The sequence below is a fragment of the Teleopsis dalmanni genome, chromosome 1, assembly GCF_002237135.1.
Source record: "Teleopsis dalmanni isolate 2A chromosome 1, ASM223713v2, whole genome shotgun sequence".
Taxonomy (NCBI): Eukaryota; Metazoa; Arthropoda; class Insecta; order Diptera; family Diopsidae; genus Teleopsis; species Teleopsis dalmanni.
The window spans coordinates 14,217,045-14,242,191 of record NC_051846.1 but is presented as its reverse complement, the minus strand read 5'-3'; the positions used below and the strand labels follow the sequence as shown (position 1 = coordinate 14,242,191).

At 33.4% G+C, this 25,147-nt stretch overlaps 1 protein-coding gene across 1 annotated transcript; it reads left to right on the top strand.

The window, feature by feature from the left end:
- Positions 1–11,899: 11,899 nt before the first annotated feature.
- LOC119673432 (chorion transcription factor Cf2) lies at positions 11,900–24,918 on the top strand. Its single transcript, XM_038084701.1, has 2 exons — positions 11,900–12,996; positions 23,086–24,918. The coding sequence occupies exons 1-2, from the start codon at positions 12,513–12,515 to the stop codon at positions 24,642–24,644; spliced, it is 2,043 nt and encodes a 680-aa protein (XP_037940629.1). The 5' UTR covers positions 11,900–12,512; the 3' UTR covers positions 24,645–24,918.
- The last annotated feature ends 229 nt before the right edge of the window (positions 24,919–25,147 follow it).

Below are 25,147 nucleotides of genomic sequence, written 5' to 3'. Positions count from 1 at the left end.
TAATGTCTTTGTTGAATAGTTGAAGAACTGCCTTATAAATTGTTTAGATAACTGATATATACTGAAATTTTATCCATGTAGTTATATTTAACTAAATCCATATATTTTCTTAAATTTCAAACATTTTTTATAAGTTCACAAGCAACAAAAACGTCTTTATACGTCTCCAACTCACTAAAAGCGTCTTCAGCACCAATGACTGTTAGCATATTCCAGTCATTGAGAACTGACTAGGGATGTTGATAAGCCTTGTATTGAGTGTGTCGAATTGCTGTGGTTCGAATGCAACAGATTGGATTGATTACAATGTATCCGTCCGATATAGATGGATTGATGAATATTGTGAAATGTAATCGGAAAATTGGAAGGAGTTAGTTTTAAGTTAAATCTAGACTTCACGGTTGGGATTTTGGAAGGCATCAACTTATTTTGGAATTAAAAAATATATAAACTAAGGTTTTGCTAGATCTGTTCAATATTTATTCATATCCATTTTCGGGTATTAATGTTGAGTAAAAGGAAGAAAATGTTAAGGATAGTATCATATTTTTTAGAAAATTTCAATTAACTGGATATACTACACATATGTCGCATTTATAAGATAGGTAGTTTTACTCCTTGTAGCATTGATTTCAAATCTTTTGAATTACCAATATATATAAATATTCAATGTTGTTTTTATTGCTATTGGCTCCATAAATCAATACGGAAAATTAATTCATAAACATCAACTCAACAAATTTGGTAATGTAATATAGTTTTTACTTTGTTGCATTTTTGCAAGGACTTCAGAATAAATGTAGCTCTTTTCATTCTATGAAGAAACTAACCATATGTGCAAAACAAACGAGTTATTAACTTCAGCAACAACAACAATGACAACAACAACAACAACAACAGCAACAATAATAACAACGGCAGCAACTGCAACATAAAAACTATTCCATCAACAACGATAAGGACAATAAGTATCTTGTGCTTTGGTTAAAAGCGAGGAACCAGTTGAACGCGGTGGTGGACGTTTGTGTGCATAAATTAGTTCCAATTGAAAAAATGCTTTGGTAATGATCGTACCGAATGCTTGTAAGCGAGAACCAGAGACATGAGACATGAGACAATGAGAAAAGGAGCAAGGAAACCAGAACGCTGCAAGGCAAAATATTGTAGTTGATTCAGCGCAGCACGTGTCCTTTATGTACGGTTAGCTCCTCTCGTAGCTGCTTGCCAAGGATATTCTGTATACGACGCGTGCTATGATAAATTTTAAAGACCTTAACGCTTCGTGTGACTTAACTATGCTATTTTATTTATTTTATTTATTATGGCAACGGATTTGCTTTTGTGGTTTTGCATATTATTTCATAATTTACGACATTTTTTTCCATACTTTTTTTTTTTTTGGTTTGGTGTCACTTTTTATTTTTGTGGTTGCGCTACATGTTTATGTGTGATTGTGTTTACCTCCACATGACAGGAGTACACATTTTTTTACACTTTAAGCAACATTTAATTATGACCGCAAAATCAGAAATTATTTTCAATATATCGAACGTGCTAAACCTGATTTTCGGTTTCACTCGGCATGTTTGCCTCAAGCCTTGTGCTGCAGGCTATGCTTCATACTTCAATTTCCGGGGTAACAATGCTGCAACCATTCTGTTACAGTTTTTTGGAATAACGTACCAGCAGCACCAGCAGCAGGAGCAGCTCAATTCTTACATTGATATCCTCACAAAAATTGACTAAAAAATTAAAAATTAATTTAATATGTCGCATATCCTGCCATATATGCGCACATAACCAATTCACTCAACTGGAGCAATCGGCAAGGAATTTTACGACGACCTCCTCCAAGTTCAGCACGTACGCATTAGAGCAGAGTATGTTGCACACGCTTAAAAAATATTCAGAAGAATTACTAAAAAGCAGGAGGGCAGCTTTGCGGTAATGAGTGTTTTTTTTTTTTTGTTAAATTTTATGTTTTTTGCTCCTTAGTTTTCAGGTTTGTATCTTAAATATTTTTTTATGACGCGTGGCAGAACCATATGTCTAAGCGCTTTCGCTTCGCTGCACCGGCAGCGGTAACGGCAGCGGCACAGTAGCCGCACCTTGGTATCTACCGGCTACACGCTAGAAGGCTGTAGCTGTAGAGTGTTTAATACGCTTCGCTGATAGGGAGCGTTAGCGTTGCGCCTGCCTACCTCCTGGCATGTAGTACTTTATACTACAGCTTACGCAGCATTGTCCTGGTGCGCATAAAGCGCTGGCCATGTAACGAAGCGCAACATACTCAGCCACGCTCCTGACTATAACAAACCCAATAGTTTAGGTGCATAAAAATTAGATGCAATTAAGTGTACAAGTTTAAGGAAAACATAATTAATTTTCACTTATTTGCTTAATTTCTCCATTTTATTGAAATTTTAACAAATTCATAGAATTCATGGCATTCGTGGCATTCACAGCTGCGCAATGGTAAGCCGGGCACAAGGCGTTACAAGGCAACCGAAGTGTTACAATGCCTCGATTGCTGGATTGGTTTTCGCCAAGGATTCGTACTTTACTTAAGCGTCTTAACGACTCGTAAGCAGTTTTGTGCCAACTGTCAAATGTTGTGAGTTCTTCAAAGGGGGTGCAGCGTGCAGTTAAAGCCATTGATGTGTTCTCTTTTAATAAGAAGGAATATGTCTTGTTGTATTATAACTGATAAGGCTTCATCATATCGCACTGCACTCCAGATGGTGAAAACGTTACTAACATAATCAACAGACTGAAAATAATTTGTATGTTAACTTATCATTCAAATTGAAATACGTACATGTCTATTGAATAGAGCCAAAGCAATTAATTGGAATAGATAAGTCCTTAGAAGCATGTGTAATTTTACCGAAATAAGTCAAGCAGCTCTGACTTTAGTTTGTACAACAATATTAATATTAGTATAATAGCAACAAATAGCTTATATTAAGTTTAGTTAAATGTAGGTAGAATGTAGGTAAAAATGTAGGTGGAATATAAATAGACAAGAAATTAAAAACATATGAAATAGACGAATAAATTTAAGAAAAGTAATAATATTATTAATAATTATTAATAATATTATTACTTAATATTGTAATAATATTAGTAAAAAAAATAATTTTATGTTAAAAAAAATTCAAACAAGAGTCATAACTCAGTGACAAACCCATACAGTTTTGAGGAATATAATAGAGTCATGTGACGTTTACAGGACAGAAGTTCCATGTGCATTAGGACAAGAAAGTTCGACTACGTATAGATATAGTAAAAGAGCACTGAATGACCAGCAAACACAAATAGACTGATTAGTTCTAATCAAGATATCTACAGAGTAAGACATCGATTCCATTTTGTAAAGCGTATTGTGGGATGTCAATGGTTATTAGCGCATCTATGGAGTACTTAAAGTTTAATAATTGAGACATCTTACTGCACATTTTATATTATATATAATGTTATAAACTATATATATGTACATATATTTTGTTTTTTTATTTTTACTTTATGACAAGTTTAAATAAAATCTTTAAACACTCAAAAGGTCATTATAACGATTCGTTCGATGCATGTTCAGTTCAAGTGTGACTGCTTCAATTATACCGTCCCACAAGTATGACTAAAAAACTTTACATATGCAACAAAGCAGCCTGTAGAACCCTGTAGTACCTAGTACTAATTTAGGTATTCCTTCATAGATTAGGTTATCGTTGTTGTAGAATCTTCATAATTTCAAATATAATAGTCTTATTTCGGTTCTACCTTTAACTGTTTTCTCTCAACTAATTTCCATAGCAGAAGTGTTGATTTGCTGATTAGAGTGTCTTTGTTTTGACCAGTATCTCCGAATCATGCACATTCTCTAATTACCTAGTTTGGACTCTACTCTTAATGCGAGTAGGGAGTTACAATTCCAAGCCGGTATAAATATTCTTGGGTAATGCTTTTTAAGTAAAAATATAAATATGATATAAAATATAAATATCTGTTGATAAAAGATATATTATCAGTTTTATTTAGAGAAATAGTCAATGCTGCAGTTCTCTTTAATTTAGTGCAATCTAAATCAATACATTTTGTATTTTACCCAGAATATATTTTAAATTTTATTTGGTTTTTCAAATTGACCTTTTATTTATTGTTGTAAAATATGAGTCGATTGATTTCTATTTTTTTGACTAGAATTAAACTATTTTATAAATATTAATATTTAAGTGACTATTAAAAATTTCGTGATATGTTAAAAATAAGCATTTCTGTTGCTATGTTTGTTGAAGTGTCATTTCTATATAAGAGAAAACAGTTTAGAGCTCGATTAAGGACTGGGTGTAAAGGATATAGAATTGACAGAAATTTACGCGCAAAGTCTTTCTAAAGAATACTATTATTTCCACAGGACGCCCACTAAAAACTCAAAACTCATTTATTTCTTATTTATATCCTTGTAAATAGGCACACGTAGGATGTAGGAAAGGAATGTCTGCAGCACGAAAAGGTTAAAACAAATTACATAGAAAAACAATAGGAATAGAAAAAAAAAGTTTTATTTTATTAACAAATTTTTAAATTGTTCATCAAGGCGTAGGTCGATTGAATTGCCTAACGAGCAAATATTGCCACGTTTTATTGCATTTAAATTGCAGTCTCGACCGAAAGTAACATTTGAACATTCGCGTTTGTCTGTAGGGTGTGTATGGTGTGGGTAAATGGTTGATTAAGGCTCCACTAGCACATCAATAATTAAACTGAAAAACGCAATTGGAAATCAAACCTTTTAGTACAACAAAGGCTAACAAATAAAAATTGGTTATTTGCCTTTTGAATAATTTATAAAGCACTCAGAAGAAAAAAAAGACGCAAATTACATTACGACCAGCGCTGCAATTTGCCCAACTAACAGCAACAGCAACAATAACAATAACAACAGCAAATTGCAGTTGTTTAATAAAATCAAAACAGCACAAAATCGAAGCCAACGACTCCACAAACAACAAATTGCTGTTGCATTCGAATTGCAGCTCCGAACTGCAGTTCATTGCATCGATGTGAGTGAGGAAATTGACAAACCACGAAGCGATTCTAAAGCAATAGATGTTAAGGACATGATTGTGTGGAGTTTCTGTTATTCATTAAAGTAATTTGTTTTATAGGAAAAAATAATTTACTTTTGCTTATTACTTAAATATTTATCTACACTATAGCATTTATCTTTATTTATGTTTATCGAACACTATTATTGCAGTTTTTACAAGCTTAAGTTGAAGAAATTAATGAGGCTATCATGTCAAGCTTGAAGGGCAATGTTTATATTTCACATAATACTTCAGCAAGAATCTATTAAGATTATACTCTTTAAGAGATATTAACTTGGAAACTGGATGGAGTTGTACACAGTCGAACCGATAAATCTTATAAGGTCTGCCAATGAAGCCTGATAATAATTTCATTCATAACAATAATATAATAGATTGAGAAAGTAAATGGTACCAGAAAGAACTTCAGGTCTATGTGAAATCCATTAATTTGTTCTCTAACACAAAATTTTCAAATCAAAATTTCAATTAAATAATAAAAATAATGAAAAATATATATATATATAATTACACTAACAAAATAATAGCATATATTATGTACAATTCTCAGGTTTAAAAGATGCGTCGAACAAGCAATCTGGGCAGTCAGCAAAGCACCGAGTGGGAATTCACATCATTCCATTATGTGCTGAGTGTGTCAGAAGTAGAAATTTACATCTCTACTTTTACTAAACCTTATAGTTGGATAGAAATTTGCATTTCTGTCATCAATTCATTGGCTTCCCTACTAGTTTCATCGTATCACTAGCGCTTGTTAGTTCAAGGCATTCTCAGTACTCTCCACTTAAAAGAACTATCCGATGATTTTTCGGCACATAAAAACCATTCCTTATTTGACCTCACCAAAAAATTACATTGGTAAGAAAGAGTATAGTTTTCACGTCAGCAAAACATAAAACTATAATTACTTATGAAACAATCCCAGTTCAAATGCAGACAACAGAACTTCAAAATATTATATTCTCTCTATCTATCTAAACATATTTCTAAGATTTTGAAAGCTTTATATCAAATTGAGTTCTTAAGCAAGCAATTCACCATAACGTTAAAGTCAAAGTAGTAGATAGTTTTAAGATTGAAGATAAACTATAATTATTATAGCTGTATTTGAAATCTTTCCCTTCTGCTGGGTTTTGAAATGCATATAAGATATTGAAATGGAACTACTTTGTTACATTGAACGTAGTTATGGTTAAGATTTATGAATGGAAAGGTTCAACATCTTTTAAAATAGTATCGAGTGCGGCAACAATACAATAATAAGAAAGTGATAAAATATATGTAAATAATTTGCTTAAGTACTGACATGACTGAACTCCAGAAAGATAGATTTTTACATATAAAAAATCTTTTCTTATATATACTAAGATAACTTGCATTAGACATATGGGAAGACTAAATAAAGGATGACCTTTATTCGATTGTGTCGATAAAGATATAAGAACTTTTGTTAAAAGAAACTGAGAAGCCTTAGTCAAAAATGTAGGAGAATGAAGCAAAATTGTTTAGAAGTCTAAAAAGTACCCTAACGTGTAAAGCAAAGTTATATTTAACCTCTGATTTCATTACTTTCAGAGACTCATGTCATGATGCGTAATATTTACAATTTCTGTAAAAGTTGATATTATATATAATTTAATTATTTAAAAATGAAATAAAATTCCTAATAAAAACTTTATGAAAAACTCTGCAATATTCTGTTCTAAAAAAAAAGCGACTTTTATTTTTTTTTTTTTTGTATTTCATGACTTCACACCAAGCAGGACCTGAAGTCAAAGATAGCACCTAATAAATCAAAGGACGACTCTCATAAAAAACAGTGCATGTAACTCATATAAATAAAAAAAAATTTAATATTTTATTTCAATATTTTAGCAAATTTTTCAAATTAAAAAACTAAATAAATACGAAATAATAAAATATATTAAAACAAACTGCAAATAAAAACGAAAACAAATAAAACTAAGCCATGCCATGTCAGTCATTTCAGGAGGCCCATTCCACTAATTTTTTATTTATGCGCCCCGCACAGCGCCCCGGCCGCTGCTGGCGTCCACCATCCAGCCAAGCTGTTGTGAGTTCTCCAAATGTGCCACAACGAAGCAACACGAAGGTACAATTTTTTGGTTGTTGTTCCTTTGCATTTTTTATGGACAGAATTCAGGACGAAAAATTGCTTGGCATTTGGCCAACTTCAGACTGAAAGATAAAAGTAATGCGATGGCTCCAAAATGTTGCTATTGCTGTTGCTTTTGCTGTTGCTGATGTTGTTGCTGTTGGTGTTGCTGTTGCTGTTGCTATTGCCGTTGTTGATGTAGCTTTTGGTTTAATTCTTTTTTATAGATTTTTACTTTAGCATTTCGATGACGATGGATTCTTGTTATTTTTATAATCAAAATAAGTAGAAAATATGGCAGCATTTAATTTTTGTTATTACAACTTAAAAGTTTCATTTTGTATTTGTTGTCCTCATATATTTTAGACATATTGCATTTAATACAGCAACTGTCATTGGCTTCTCTCTAAACACACTACAAATGCAAAATAAATAGAAAATAATGTATTTACAAGGCATTCGAAAGGCATTGAAATTAAGTACGAGAAACTTGTAGTCAAGACTGGCTTTAATATGAAAATGTTTTTAATGATATTGACTAATAATAAAAAAATATTTTATGAAAAATTTGCAATTTATATAATTAAAATAAAGGTTGCTTACTTTGTTATATGTAACTAAGATAACTTATTTATGTCGACTCGATATTTTACTACGATATATTTACTTAATATTAGAATTGAATCATGATGTTCTCACTTGCTGCTATTATTTAACATATATCATTAATATATTATTTCCATTTATCTTTCCTGCGAGATTTCCGTACTAAAACTAAACCCTAAACAGCAAATCGTTTACCTAAATTAATCGTCTCTCATTCACACGTCATAAAACAGATCGAAATAACTAATTGTACTTACTTCTTCCAATATTTGCTAGTACTGACCAGTTAGCTGGATCTTTTATCGACTACTGTCGCAATTTTTATGTCAAAAGAGAAAGACAAAGATGTCAGTCATATGCTTTGGCTATAAATCCACGGCATAAATCTTCATCATCTCCGATATGTACATTGAAGACATTGCATGTGTGTAACTAAATACAAAACATTTGGAAATTTTTCCGCTATTTCCATACACAAACCACTTCATAAGGCTACCTAATGAAACCAGTGTTCTTCAGACTAAACTTTTAGCGATTAAAGAGGCGTGCCGGTTAATTGTAAGTCAAATAAGGGTGTATGTAATTTTGGTGATTCTTATTGACAGCCAATCGGCTACTTAAACTTCTTAAATCTTTAACTGAAAATCGAAACTAGTAAAAAAATGTAGAGGCAACTGGCATCTGATAAGCCAAGAATGTGGCAGTAAAATGGCGAATAAGCGCTCTTTATGGTCAACGGAAAGATTTCTTCTTCATCTCCTGGCCAGCATAAAGATACAAGAATCTTAATTTTAATTTATCATTCCATCCAGACCATAACCAAGGCAGGGAGAAAGAAGCTGAAAGCCTTTCAAACTAAACCGATGAACTATATGCACATAAATACATCGATAATGAAATATCGTCTACAGCGAAAGCCGTGGATATGGTACAGTTCAACAGAATATCAAAGAAAGATGGAAGTATAGTGATGGAAATTGTTTGCTGGCAATAAAGTAACTCCTAACGATTCGTATGTTAATTAGGAAAAAAGTAACTCCTAACGATTCGTATGTTAATTAGGAAAAAAGTATCTCATAAGGATACTAACATTTATCACGAGAAGTAACTCCTAACAATAGTTACATTATTTAGGACAAGTAAATCCTAAGTGTATTTAATTGATTACTCTATTAATTTTAACAACCGCCATTAACCGATAGTTTTCTGTCCCGAAAAAGTATAAAATCTCTCCTTTAATGGGCTAGGATATTTGGAAGCATGCTTTGTGAAACCCAGGGAGTTTTTGGAATTAATCTACAGGAAGGCGTTAATTTTTCCTGAAAAATGATCTCTGAGTTATTTTCCAAAATTGTTCTATATTTAATTTATAAGTCTTTTTCAAAGTTAATTTCGGTCTACAGGTATGCGTGAAGCTACTGCCTGCGTTATATAGAAGTGATGTTTAGTCCGTTTTACTCAAATAAGTAGAAATTGCAATTTAACTAAATGCAATAAATACTTCTTCTTATAATTATTTCATAAACTGTTAAAAAAATGTGTAACAATTAATTCTTAAAATCTGTACAAGTTTTACTTTCGTTTTTATCCTGTGAAGTTTCGTTGCCATTAAAGGACTTCTTTCACATTCAACTCGCCATAATTTGTCAATTGTCCTTAATTTCCATTTTAAAGTAAATTTTATTAAAAAGGCTGCTTCACCCATTTGCAGTTGGCAGCTTGCAGTTACCCGTCACCCGTCACCCGTCAAATGCTCTAAAACTTAGAGGAGCAAATATAAATAAAACTAAATATTGTACATCGAGTAGAGAAAGAGGAAGAAAAGTCTTAAGCAGCCCGCATACTTGTGCACAATACTACGTCTTCCTCTTCCCAGATGCTGAGATAAACTTTAATCTGATATGGATGTGAAAAATTCGTACTTTCTGCAACTTTTTTCGTCTTTCTGTTGCTTGAGCTGCTGCTTATTTTTATTTTGCTGACAAAAGTTTTTAAGTTTTCTCACACTTTATATGTGTGGCAAGAAATAGAAGTGGAGAGCAAGAAAAAAAATAAAATAAAATAAAATAAAAAATATAACAAAAATAAATCAAGAGGAATGCTCGTACCTTAAAGCAGCAACGTTGCCATACCGATCCCAGTGGGTAACACTTTAGTGGCACAAAAGCGCTGCAGAGCTTGTGTCGCCTTGCAGCAGAACTTTATTTAGTTTACTCGTTCTTAACAACAAAATAAAAATAAAATTAAAATAAAATAAAAATAAGAATTGAATAAAGACAAATAATAAAAAGCAAATATGGAGTAGAAAAAGAGTAGAAAAGGAGTAGAAATGGAGTAGAAAAGGAGTTGGTACTTGTAACTGAAATGTCACAAGGTTATATCAACGCCATCGTATGAATTGAGGCAGAATAAGCAAAATGGCACACACAATGACATTTCCAACACACAAGCATGCAACAGTTTTCTAAGTTCTGTTCGTCCTTTGCGTTTCCTCACTTTCTTTTCCAGATTTAATATTGTTTAAGCATCAATTTAGCTGTTGTGTGTTGCCCATTTTTGGTTTCCGCGTTGAATGCAGCACGAAACCCCAATCCCAACCCCACACTTAAGCGTTAACTTAAACGAAACCCCAACATCATGTCAACTGCAATTATAATTGCCAGCTTTGCAACAATTGCTGCACCTCACGCTACAAGTTGCTCTATAAAAATAAAACATTTAAAAGGATATTGTAGTTTTTCGAACAGAATTGATTAAGAGCACTGTGAGAGTAAAGTCTTCATTATATTAAAGATTAATATTATTAATATATTAATATAAATTGAATAATTGCATTTGATTTGAATAACGCACTCATATGTTTTCGAATGCAACGGCGCATTTATTTCCCCTCTCTCTATTACTAAGTTCGAAAATAAATATTTTTGTTTCCCTTATCTTAAGAAATTGCCCCTTTTGTTTTCATGTTGCCTCAAGTTTCGCGAATCACGAATCGAAAATGAAACACACAACATTCACGATTCAACATTCAACATTTAGCATTCAACATGCAAAAACAAAACCAAAACAGAATCAACAACCAACCACCTCGCTTTGGGTAAAATGCAACAATTCGAAAATATTCTTTGTTATCGTCCATTGTTGTTCATTGGACCATGTGGCATGTGCTACAGTTAATGGAACAATTGAGTATCGGAACACTACACTTCCTGATTGTTGCTGCGGTAGTTTTCAATGATTTTGACCGCAAAAACGCAAATACGAGTACACAACAATGTGTTTCCACTATTCACTGTGTACCGCCGCTCACCGCACATGTCCTTTCGCCAATGCACGAACACGAACGCGAACGCGAACTCGAACATAACGCAATGTAAACACGAGTGCTCTTCACTGAATTGAGTGCGATTCCGGTTTCGCCGCACGAATTCGCCCCACACACAACCAACCAACCAAACACTTTTACCCTATCAGCAGTGTTTTGGGGTTGAAGTTTGGCGAATATTTCGAACAACTAAACAGAGTACGAAATGTTTCGTTTATCAGTTGCGTTCCTATTCGTTGTGCTGTTCGCATTTTATGTTGTCTCAAACTGAGGGCAGTTTCGTATTTGAATTCGGGAGAAGTATCGTATAAAAGGCAGCACACCGACGTGCAGTATTTTCATAAACCTCCAAGGGTTGCTTCGGTTCGGTTCGCATTTCTCTTCTCTCTTACATAATATTCTCTTGTACGGATTCTTCAGTTTTTCCCTTAATCAATCCTTTTATAATTTCACTATAACTATTTTTATTTAAAAATAACAACAAATAAAAAAACAACGAATATCAACAATTTTTAAACTCAAAGCACAACAAGTTACAAACAAAAATCAAAGCAAAACTACTAAAGCAGTTTTAATAAATAATTTCCAAACTTAAATTTCAACATTTCCGACTTCCTGTTTACATATTATTTTCCAACTTAACAACTAAAACACATGAAAATTCTGTTGAACTTTAAAAACTAACAAAGCTAAATAAATGATCCAGTGAAATTGTACAAGACTCTGTGTGAAAAGTTTGAAAATCGATACAAAAGTAATTAAATTTTTAAAAAGAAGTGCATCAAACGTTAAACAAAAACTCAAGTTTCAGTTTTAACAAAAAAAAAAATAAATAAATAAATAAAATAAAGTTTGCTAAACTACTCAAGCACAAAACTCCACTCGTTATGGCAGCGAACTTTAACAAAAATCGAGAAATAACAAGAAACTTTAACATCCTGAAGGCGGCGGCTGTAATAACTAAAAAACTCTGAACTCTGAATTAAAATTAAACCAAAGTTAACAACTCAAAGTGAACCTTCCTGAAACTCTAATTGTGCAAAATATCTGCTTCATATGCCTAAAGCTTAGTACATAAAGACTCTAGAATTCGTCGAGCGCAACAAACACAAACCAAAAACTATTTCCACTTCCGCTTCACAATTTGGCGACTCAGACAAGTTGGCCAGAAACGCTATTTACTTTGGCTCGAACGAAAATTAAAAAAAATCATATTATATATATATTTTTTTCATATATATTCATCATATAATACTGAACTAAACTGCAACGACGCGCTTTACTACACAAAACTTTGCCGGTAAAAATTTTATTTAAAAATTTTATTTTCATTTTGGTTGTTTAACTGGTTAAAATGCCCCGCTGTTTAATGGCGAAAAAATGGAAGGCATATCCTTGGCCCGATCGCACTGACGACACAACAACAAACAGCAATCACTCACAAGATCAACAGCAGCAGCAACAGCAACAGCAACCGGATATAAGCATACAAATTGTCAATAAACGTGAACCGCACTCTCCAACTCCAACTCCAACGATACAGACAGCCGGAGTGCTGGCCACAACCAAATCACGTCGCTCCACAATTGATGACGACGAAGAGATTGACGTTGTCGGTGACAATGCTGTGGTAACAACAGCGACAACTGCTGCCACAACCGTTATCATCAACGTTAACAGCAACAAAACAGAACAGCAGCGCACAGCCACCACTAACGGCACAACTCCTGCTGCTACGTGCTGGGGTCCATCGTCACCAACTGCTGGTGCCACAGCGCCAAGTCCACCGCCACACTCACCAGAGGCGGCAACGCGCGGTTCAACTACTTTATATAACGGTAAGTTTTTAAATTAAGAATATCTTTATATTTAGAAATCTATATACTACCTTTCGATCCCATTACCATTACTTACAAAATAAGCTTTTGCCCTTAGCACAAACATATCTAGTTTTACTGAACTATAATAATAATTATATGATCTGCACTAAATAATCAGAGTATATTTATATAGTATGAAAAACTTTTATTCCTTTGGGTTGGAGATCAAATTATCAAAGAATATTTTGTATAGTATTAAGAACTATTATTTCATTTGATTGGACCTTAAAAAATCAAAAGATATTTTAATGACTTGTAATCCTATATTATAAATTATTTTATTATTTGATTTCAAGTTAATAATCAAAAAATATTTTATATAGCAAGAAAAAATTTTATTCAATTTGGGTTTTGTTTAAGGACTAACCTTAAATAACTAATTGCTTCAATCTAATCTAAACTTGCATATCAAATATAACAGCCATGATATATATTTTAAATTACCACATAATACCTTATTAATTTAGGAAAACTAAATGATACGATACCGTAAACTTAAGAAGGTCCTTTCTAGCTTAATTAACCTCAATGAGATTTTAAATAGCCTATTTATACAAAAAAACTTCAGTCTCAATAGTATTCAGTAACAAATAGTATTCAGGATAATAAAAATTCAAAGTCTTGGAGACCCACAACTGAAGATTGGGGCGCAGTTAATACCTATACTAATTTAAGTGGGGCATTTAAATTATTAGTATGATGGCATTAATATATCTGTAAACTACTAATAACAAAATAATTTTGTTAAAGATTATTATTATTTTAATAATACAAAAGACTTAAAACATTTTATTTTTTCCCTATTTTTTTTCTAAAATTTATTTTAAAAGTATATCATATCATATTATATCTACATTATATATAAATAAAAAAAAATAATTAAAAATTATGCATAATCAATAAAAAAGAATAATTTAATTTAAATTTTAATATATATATATTAAATAATTAAATATACCTAATAAAAATCTCGTCGAATATTTAATAATATTAAAAATAATATATAAATAATAATACACATGAATAAAAAATAATTAATAGTTTTTTATAATCAATGACCAAAAAAGAAATAAATATAAAAATAATTTTATATACATAAATTTTAACTTAAAAGTTAAATTAAATATATGGTAACATGTACATTATCTATATATCATATCTATTACCAAAGCAAGTTAATTAGAATAATCAAAAATAATTTTTTATTTATTTGTATTATATATCAATAAATAAAAAATTATTAATGATTACTTATAACCAAAAAAAAAAAATTTATTTAATTTTAACTTAATAATTTAATTTAATATATTGAGTTAATATTAATAATTTTAACAAAACCGATCACATATAATCTTTTATATATCAATTTTAAATGTAAACAATTTGTATTAAATCTATATATTTATTAAATAACAGTAATTAAATTAATAAAGATTTATTTTCATAAGAATAATTATAAATTAATAAGAATTTTGAACAATAATATAAATTTTTAAACCCATATGTTAACTGCATTTAAAAGAATCACAGATTGGAAAATTGCTTTAATAAATTCTTAATTAATTTTAAAATTTATTTATATGAAATAATATCTAATATAATCTATCTCACAATTTCAATATTTTATATTAGATTTTACGCATTTAATACAAAATACATACATTGGACGTAATAGTTCTGGGCTTTCATTGGAAAAGCAGAGCTATGTAATTTTATACTCTAGGTCTTCCGCTTCACTTAAAATAAAAAAGAAAAAGAAACGTTTCGGACTTTCTTACAACCAAATCTCGATTTTTAGCAATCCTCGAAAACTTTATGAAATTCATATATTTAAGTTAAGAAAGACCAAAAGCTAGGTAACAGCATTAATAAACTAACTAAAAACTCTTAAAATATAATATTGTCGCTTAACAACTATAAAAAAAAAAATAAAACTAACAAAAATAAGTGTCAGCTAACAGCACTAAAATATTATAAAATTATAAGTTAATAGTAATTAAAAAATTACTATAAAAAAACTACTTCAATTTTTCCATGTAATTCTTTTTCTGGGAAATAATTATCTTGCATTTAAAACATATCAGATTATTATAAAGTAAAACTTCTTATAGTGCACTTCAAGCAAAGTAAAGGCAATATATATAATATCTAGAGCAATTTCTTTTATTACTCACTATCTTAACTATATATTAAACGATAAGCGATAAAAAATATAACAAAAGCAGAATACTTGGCAGGGAAAAATCTGTTGCTTGCGAAAGCAAAAATAAAAATGAAAATCTGAAGGAAAATGAATGGCAATGGCAAGGAAAGAAAAAAATTTAAACGCGATCCAAACGATAATCAACAACACCTGTTTGCCATTTGTCAACAATCCGATAAATTTATTACTTTGTTCAAACTCGAGTGGCAACACAACATTATGTACTGCCACATGCCACTTGCTACTTGCCACTTGCTTGTTGTTCCTTGCTACTTACTGCTCACTACTTGCCTCTTGCCTCATACCTCATGCCACATGCCACACACCCGTAAACCCTAAATCGCCCCCTTAACACAAAGAAAAACATGGCAAGCACAAAAGGACCAGCAAAGCAGTATTCAATCTCCCCACATCGCCTCTACTTACTTTAAAGGCGAAGAACCAGTAGTTGCGATAGTGGCAGCGATGGCAGCGACGGCAGCGTCGCCGTAATCGCCATCGTCAACGTCAGCGGTGAGTAGTGCTTTGGCAATAGCATGATAAGCCCCAAAAGTAACAGTAACTTTAGTCATATTTACGTCATTTCCGCTTTAAGTTTCCCCTTAATGTAGTAAATTTCAGTGTTACTTGCCTCGTCAGTTGCTCACTCATTCGCTCATTCGGTCAGTCGTTTGGCGAGTCAGTGGTGTGGTTTTTTCGTCGGACCACTTGCTGACTTTTTTCTTTAATTTTTTTTCTTGTATTTTTTTGGGGGGGAATTATATGTGTTGCTTGTATATTAACTTTAACTGCTTTTATAAATGTTTTGCATTTTCATTTTTGTTTTGGCTAAATTGTAATTGTTTTTCTTAACATTTTTTTTTTTGTTTTCACATATTTTGCAATTTCACTTTTCCTTAGTTGCCAGTTGCTTCCCATTGTTTTTTCCGCTGACTTTGAAACTTAATTCATTTTATTTTTTTTCCTCCTTTGCACTGGTTTTTTACTCTGATTTCCATCTGCAAGTTGTCGTGTTTTCATTTTTTTTTTCCTGTTGTTGTTTTGGATTTTTTTCAATTTATTTTCTTATGTCTTTTTTTGCTGTCTCAGTAAAACACGCATTTCCGTTTCCGTTTTAACAACTTATGTTTTTGAATATTACTGCACGAACCGCTCACACCGCACACGTCGTACACACCATCACAATCACCACCCGCTCCCCTCCCACCAACTCACTGCTACTTACCAATCAAACAACCAACAAACGCTTATGCTGCATACTAAAGCAATTGTATCAAAATTTATTATACGCTCCCCCATACCACTAACCTGTGCCACACCATAGCACTTATGTGTTTATTTCTCAAAACTTGGTGTTGCTGTTGTTTTTGTTGTTGTTGTTGTTGCTGTTTTAGTTGTTAAAGGCATTTTTTAAAAACAACAACAATTTCCCAACTAAATGCTTTGACAAATTTTGTTGTGTTGTTTTCATATTGGGAATAGACTTTACATTTATACACACACAAACACAAACACACATATGCGACTATACATGTATTTAAATGTCCTTTTTCGAAATTGAAAATACATGTTTTGTGCGTTTAGCAAATTTCATTGCTGCCATAGCTGACGTTTTTTTCATTTCCCTAAAAATTGCGTATTTAAGCGTAATAATCTAACATAACGAATCCATCGCAGTCAAATCAACTGTTAAAACAAAAACAACAAAAGCAACAAATTCATAGCTAAAAATAAAAGGAAAATTCAGGCTTGCATAGAAAAATTTTAAACCAACAACAAAAGTAACAGCAGCAGCAGCAATAACAACAACAGCAACATAAAAAAAAAACAGAAAGAAAACCAAATCAACTTCAGCAGCTTAAATGTCATAAAAGGGGTTGACTTTGTATGAACTTTAAAGTGCTCTGCCGGCTGGTTGGCTGCTGCCTTGACTGTCTGCTTACCTTTTCCCCATACTGTTGATGTCGCTTCGCTTTTCAACGCTGCTCGTCTCGTCTCGTCTCAACTCGTCTGCTTCAATTTTATTTTTATTTGATTTTCTGTTTGGCATTTGACAGATCAAAAGCTGTCGCACACGTTAAATGCCGCACGAATCGAAAAAACAAAAAACAAAAAACGAAAAAACAAAAACCAAAAAAAAAATAATTTTCTGCTATTTTTAAAGGCTTAAAGCGTCGTATATAGAAATTTGTTGCGCTCTATATTTAACCGCACCCCACCCCTTAAAAACAGTTAGTTGATTTGGTAGGGAGTTATGCTCATGTAACGGCAGACAACTCACTACAACACATTATAGCTGTGTACTCTCCTACAGCTGCTGCAGTTCTCGTCAACATTTTTTCTGCTTTACATGGCGTTTCTAATGCTGAACTGGTTTCAGCAAGAAAATTAAAAAAGGAAGGTAGGAAACAGGATATAAAAAAGTATTCAGGAAGTATCAAATAAATTTACGAATTCAGTGCAGTCGTTTGTGGCTTGTTGAAGCAACAGCATAATTGCAGTAATATTGTATGTGTGTGCAAGGAGAGTGGAGACGAAATATGTGTTTATGTTGGGATATTGATTAGAACTCTTTACTTTCCTTTTTTGGAGTTCAATGGAAGCAATTGTTTATATATAAAATAGATAAGTATGAGTGCAATATAATATATCTGTTAGGTCACGTTATATCATTGTCTTTTGTATTGTATTGAACATAGGGACGGACTCAGAGTGAAGTCCAATTCTTGCTTACCCTGAGGATTATAATCCTGAATGTAAAAGATTATATCGCATAGCTCGGCTCAATATCATTTTCTTTTGTCATAACAATATGGGAATGTCCTTAGGAAGAGGTTCAATCCTTTCTTAGATTACAGAATATAAATATGAGTGTAAGAGAATAGAACTCATAGCTCACGAAATTTGATTCTCCTTTGTAATAACAATGTGGTAATGGAAAAAAACGGAATAATTTCAATTAAATACAGTTGTAGTAGAAGAAAGATATGGTCGCAATACTACTCATGTTGAATGTGTGTAGTAGTCGCATCTACTTCTAAGCAGAAATAACATTCCATCATTTTGTATATTACCCGAAATAAGATCAAATTGAAGTTTAAATTAAAAATGTAGATCTCTATTACTCAAGAAAACTTTCTCTTCATAGCCACATTCAATGGAAGTGATAATATATGTTCTCTACTTGATTATTAATTAGATTTAAACCGCTTTGGAACTCTCCCTTATTGTTCTAGCTTATACTTTATATTTATTTCACCAACTATTTTATTTTAATATTTTAACAAGGAAAATATATTAGGGAAGATTTTTTTGAAAAATCTCTGACCGCCCTTTTTAGTTCAGGTTTTTACAAACCAATTGCAATTACATTATCTCTATCTTTTAATAGCAAAAATCTATTAAAAGATAAATTGTTTTCAAATTTTTTTTAATTTCTTAAATTTAATATTATAACTTTTTTTTTATTTTCTTAATTTTAATTTTATTCCCTTTTTAGAGAATCTTTTTTTTAATATCTCAATTTTAATTTAATTCCATCAGGTATTTTCTGCTGCTTCAAAAGCGTAAATTGGAGATATTCATTACATTCCAAATGAAAATATTCTTTCATTATATTAGATCTACGTATTTCAAAAATTTATTTTTTAATAAAATCCATTTAAATACCAACAAATATATTTCTGTTAAATTCTATGAATTTGTCAGAATTTTCAAATAAGACAAATTATTTTGTATGAAGTCGGAAACAGTCCACGACGACAAGTTCTCGTGGAAAAGTCTACGCCTCTGCATCCTTGCCAGACTATGGTACTTTACTTTTTGTTATTATACCATTTTATTATTATAATTTTTTTCCCAACTTTGTGCTTTGCTTATAAGTTTATATATATGTATGCATTCACTCATGAATATATAGTCTGTATATCCTTTTGATCTTTTTCAAACGAGCTTCAAACCTGCTCCTGCTCAACTCCTGCCGCTGCTGTCTGAATTATTTTAACGTGTGGTTGATTTTTTAAACCTGCAATGTACACGGTATAAACTTCTAATACTCGTATCAAATATTACACACACACACGTAATACACACACCGATTATTGCACATATCCAGATAAAAATGCCTATGATATGCTTACCTATGCCTCATCCCCCATCATCCATTCCCCAGCACAACTACGTGTATATTTGTAACAGTTTTCATCCGACTTTCTGTTGAAAAATGTTCGGTATAAATTTTTACGGTTTAGGCCTGTTGCAGTACTTGACAAGCAAAAAAAGAAACTCTGTGCTATTTTTTTTGCTATTTTTACCTTAGATTGGAACTTTCAAGTATCTTTGTTGTTGTTGGCGTTGTTAGTGTTGTTGCTGTTTTTAGATTTCTAGTTGCTACTCCTGTCATAGTAAAAATATTTAATTTTAAACCACTCATGAATTATGCGCTTCGTATGTTGACCCAGTATGTGTCATATGTCACATGCATAAATCTTCATGGCAACCATGCAGCCGCTTAATTAAGGCTTAGCCAGGAGACAGGAAGGAAGCGAATGTGCGGCGACTCTTTCTAATTTTCTGTCATCTATTTTTGTGCCATTTTGTTTATAATCAACTTTTTGAAAAATGCTTCAGTGAAGCTTGTTTAGTAAAGTTTACTCGAAACACAGTCCTCTAATTCAATATACATAGTAACATACTCATAGGTTAACTGTTTTTATTTTTGAAATTGATTAAAATATTTTAAAAACCTATTACGCACAAGTCACATGTTTAAATTTAGAGTAACCTCTTATGTAAAGCTTCCTGATCACAAAAAGGAAGACTGCTCTACTAACAATAAGATTTGAATAACACCAAGGAAGAAGACTGAATTGCTCTTTAGAAGAGCTAAATAAAACCAAAAAAAAAACTGCTCTACCACCAACACAACCTAAGGAATACCAAAAAAGAAGACTTTTCTTCTACTAATAGGAACCCAATGATACCAAAAAGGAAGACTCCTACTCTACCAATAGGGACTAAATAACATAATGGTCAAACCGACCATTATCGGTCGGTTTATGTTGGCATTTTTATGTTGGGTCTTTTGATATCCGATCTGTATTTTTCAGTGTCTGCTCTATTTATTTGTCAAGTTTCTGCTTCTCTTTTGAAGGTCTCATTTTTTCACGTATGACTCTATGCTCCTTTCAACTTTATTTTCACTAGTATATATTTTGTATAGTGAGAATAATTGAAACTTTTTTTTGGAAGAGGTAACAGACAATAAAAACTTATAAAAGCTTACAATAAACTATAAAGAAAGGCTTTGAATACAGTATTGGATGAGGTTCTTGAGCTGAGGCTCTTAGCTGACTTAAAGTTATTATTCTGTATATATTATTATTCTTTATATCAAATACAAATGAAAAGTAACTGTCGTTTTTATTAAATCTAATAATCATCAAATCTTTATAAGTCCATTGAATACACACTCAACTTTAAATCATCAAATCTAATAATCTTCAAAATTTTGATAAGTCCATTGAGTATATTCTCAACTTCGAGCTATCAAATCTAATAATCTTCAAAATCTTGATAAGTCCATTGAGTATCCGTTTATTGTATTAAGTAAATCCTTCCGCTGTAATTTCTTCATTATGCTGTAAGATATAATCTTTTAGCATAAAAACTTAAATCATTTCGTACTTTTAATTTCTTCCTTTTAAATTTAGGAAGTGTTAGGATATTCCAGTACATTTAAGTTCCTTATCCTTTTCATACCTCTGAGCTCGCTCACGTTTATTACACATTTTAAAGTTTCTTGTGGAATATTTCTGTTTCTGTGGGATTCCCTTCTGTGCACAACTGCTGCAATGCGACATTTTTGCTTATATATTTGGTACAACTTTTTTTATACTCGTATTATTTTATTCTTGATACGTTTTGCAGTTCTACATCGTTGAGTAATTCGCATAAAACTACGAACCCAAAGTTGAGGCAAATCAACACATGGCGTTCGTTATGTCGAATCGAGATGAAGCAGCATAAAAAATAATAAACCAAAAAATAAAGACAAGATATGCGCCAGGATACTGAAGCGTAGTGGCAGCGCAATCAAGACACAATGTTACTTCCAAATTATACGAACAACAGCAGCAGCAGCAACAACGGCAACGGCAACGGCATCAGGAAGAGAATCGAACATCAGCATCCAAATCCTCGTACCAGCGCTGCATAAGTTTATAGCTACCCAAACTGCTGCGTAGCTCGACTGTTTCCTGTTGAATCATTCAAGCAGTCAGCATCAGGTTGTGTACTGTTGCATTACGTTGCGGCCTTGTTTGTTATTCCAGTCGTATCTTTGTTGCCCCATAAACGTTCAACAAATTGTTATACTACTGCTGATCTGTCTTCTCTAGTCAGAGTGTGTTGAGTTTGCAGTTGTATATTTGTATCTATATGTACGTCAATGTATAGTAATGGCTCTGTTTATCTTCCTTGACTGCTTCCTTCATGTGTATGTCTCCAGTTGTGGCCTGCTCGTTTACTCGTTTCGTCTCGTTTCGTTTGGAGTGTGGCTTTGCATTCGTTACTGCTCCGTTGGCGAGCACATATTTGCACATCTCAATAATTTGCGAAAACCCCGGAAAACCTGTAGCATTTTGCTAATCATTCCTGCTGCCCACACCCGCTTCAAGCTACAGCAATGCCTATTTCATTTGACTTATTTACATGATTCTGCCCCCAGACTTCCTTCATGAGAATTCGTTTGTTTGTGGCGGTCCTCTTGTTGCTCTGTCGTTTGGTATTTGGTATTCATGCAACACGTATCTTAGATACGAGATAGAAGAAACTTTTGTGGCAGTTAACGCGAAAACTAACATTCTATTTGCGTTGTTTGTGTATCAACATTTCAATCCGTCACCACTTCAGCATTTTAGTGCCGATACACTCACTACAATTCGCTTTGCAAAAACAGTTTCTATGGGCTTTCAAAAGTTCTGCATATAGCACGGCATAATAACTCAAACTCTGGCAATGTCTCATTGCATCCTTTTGAAATTTGTCTGTTGCCTTTATGCAAAAAAGCACTGCTCGACTTGGTGGTGTAATGTGAGTACAAGCCTTCGTCTGTCGTGCAGGAGTAGGCATTCATGTTAAGGCTACTGTGGCCGCGCTGTGGTAGCAATATCATGTATTTTCCATAAAGCAGTGATGCTATATGAAAGATTGATACTTACCATAGTCAGTGCTGTTAACAGACGTAAATACTGAACGATGCTTAAGCAATATTCAACCATGTTCATTGACTGCAGCGAAGGAAGCTGCGGAATGGTAAACTGACGTTGTTAACGTATTTATTTTTGTATCTTTGTAGGCAAGTGTTTGAGTGGTAACAGTGTATTCGCCGCTTCAGCCCTCTTTAGCCGACACTGTGTGTTGTGTACTGTCTGCTGTACATACATTCACTCTTCCACTGCCACTTTAATATGACAACCTCAACATTTGCTCTGCAAACTCGCTACATAATAGTAATGTGCCTACAATGAGTTAAAACCTCGTCCTAGTCAACGGCTGCCATTTGCTGTGCTGAAAATGTTTCACTCACGGCTTGTTAAAATCCTGAGCTGAATTTTGTTGAATTTGTTGGATTTCGTTGGCTTTGTGCCAGCTTTCAACAACTTTTGCAAAAACTGCAGTATTGATTTCACAAATTCGCTTTATGTGCACTTTATTATATGTAGTTTTTTGGCTTAGATTATTCTACCTCCCTATTCACACACTAGATCAACCCATCACATATTATTTAAATAGCAGTAAAGCAACACTTTAATGTATTTCACCAATGATTATTTTCTTTTTAGGCTATGGTCATGACGTTTCGCCTATGCACTTCACTGCGTACCTGCCCAGAATGGAAAGCGAAGTAACCGTAATTACCAGCACATCCGCCAGTGCGCCGCCACAAATTCTAACACATCCGCATCAGTATTCTTACCAGACGCCGCCACCATCGGCAACATCCTCACCTTCAGCTTCACCAGCGAGCCGCTCCAGTCATTCGTGCGACCGTCTTAGTCCGCCCATGATACGCATCAAAACTGAAGCCAATGCCGACGATGCCCTACAACAGCTTAGCCCTGAGTCGAGCACACAGCGCAAGTCTTTAGCCATGTGCTATACAAGCACAGGCGCAGCACTATCGCTGCCTCCTAAGAAGAAGGACATATATCGACCCTATTCGTTAGACGATAGACCAAGCACAGAACGTTTACGCACATATGAAGGTTTACGCATACCAGCAGAAGAAGATTTACATGCCGCACACGCTATACTTGACCTGAGCGCTTCAACCGCATTCCATCCGCCTACGCAGCCACATCAGCTACAACAACAACAACATCATCAGTTACACCATCCAATGCAACATATAACACATGCCATCCAACATCAAACACATGATAACAGTTTTCAGCACAGTGCGCCATCTATAGCTGATTTAGCTGCTGCAGCCAGTGCTGCTAACGAACATCGTCCGAAAAGTACAGCTTCTTTGCACAGCCAACAAAATGCAAGCATCTTAGAACGTCAAAGGCAAGCCAGTCCTACTGCCGGAAGTGTACAAAATGAGAACAGCAATACCACTAATCAGCTGCGCTCTAATATACCAGGTGGTGTACCTTTATCGAATGCTGGTTCCAATGCAAATGGCACTAAAACCGTTGCCTACACCTATGAGGCTTTCTTTGTTAGCGATGGTCGTTCAAAACGCAAGAATGTAGCAGATCCCGCTACTGTGGTACAACAAGATCAACAAAAAGCTAAATATACGTGCACTGAATGCGGCAAGCAGTATGCTACATCCAGTAATTTATCACGACACAAGCAGACCCATCGATCACTTGATTCGCAGTCTGCTAAAAAGTGTCATACTTGCGGTAAGGCATACGTGTCCATGCCCGCTCTCGCTATGCATGTCCTGACACACAAACTATCACACAGTTGTGGTGTCTGCGGTAAGCTCTTCTCGCGTCCTTGGTTGCTGCAAGGTCATTTGCGCTCTCACACCGGTGAAAAGCCTTATGGATGTGCACACTGTGGCAAGGCATTTGCTGATCGCTCCAACCTCCGCGCACACATGCAAACACACTCCATTGATAAAAATTTCGAATGCAAACGTTGCCACAAGACCTTCGCACTCAAATCGTATCTGAACAAACATTTGGAATCGGCTTGTCTGAAGGATGAGGCCGACATGCAGTTCGACAGCACCAGTGATAGCAGTGATATGCTGTCTCCAATACCGAGTGACGAATATCAACGTCTCTATGCTGCATCACCTTCACCTGTAACTAACAAAAAGGCTGGTTCATTAACAACAGCACAGGCCGTAGTCAAGATGGAGGCAACCTATGCTGGTTAAAAAGCAACAGAGCTGCATTTGCCACAAACGAGTAACGAGTAACTAACTTTACTTTGCAAGTTAATTAATAGTAAGTAAACTATAAAAAAAAAATTGATATGTAAATATGTGTTACGGTTTTGTTGCCACTACCAGTGAAGATCAAGCGCACAGACCATGGCTGTTATCTGCGAATATAATTTCGCCATTAGACGCTGAAAGCCAATGAGTCTGGGTATATGTGCAATGACAATACTTCTCATTTTGTGGATCCAAGCCACAAATTTTGCATATATGCACGCAATGCAGTTTTAAGTTATTTATAAGTTATTTTATAGTATTTTATAGTATGAAAATACATATATATGTATATACATTGTGAGCAACATATAGTAAAAGCTCTTTGTAGTTTAAATGTAATTTTATACATACATTTTGGTACACTCAACATCACAATACGTCCATTCGGTTTATTATTCTATAATAGAAAGCAACTCTGCTGCTTTTGAACCTATCGAACCCAG

Bases quoted from the DNA above. Each gene is read 5' to 3' on its own strand.
- LOC119673432 (XM_038084701.1), top strand. From the start codon at position 12,513: ATGCCCCGCTGTTTAATGGCGAAAAAATGGAAGGCATATCCTTGGCCC. The intron at 12,997-23,085 runs GTAAGTTTTTAA...TTTTCTTTTTAG, and splicing joins TTCAACTACTTTATATAACG to GCTATGGTCATGACGTTTCG.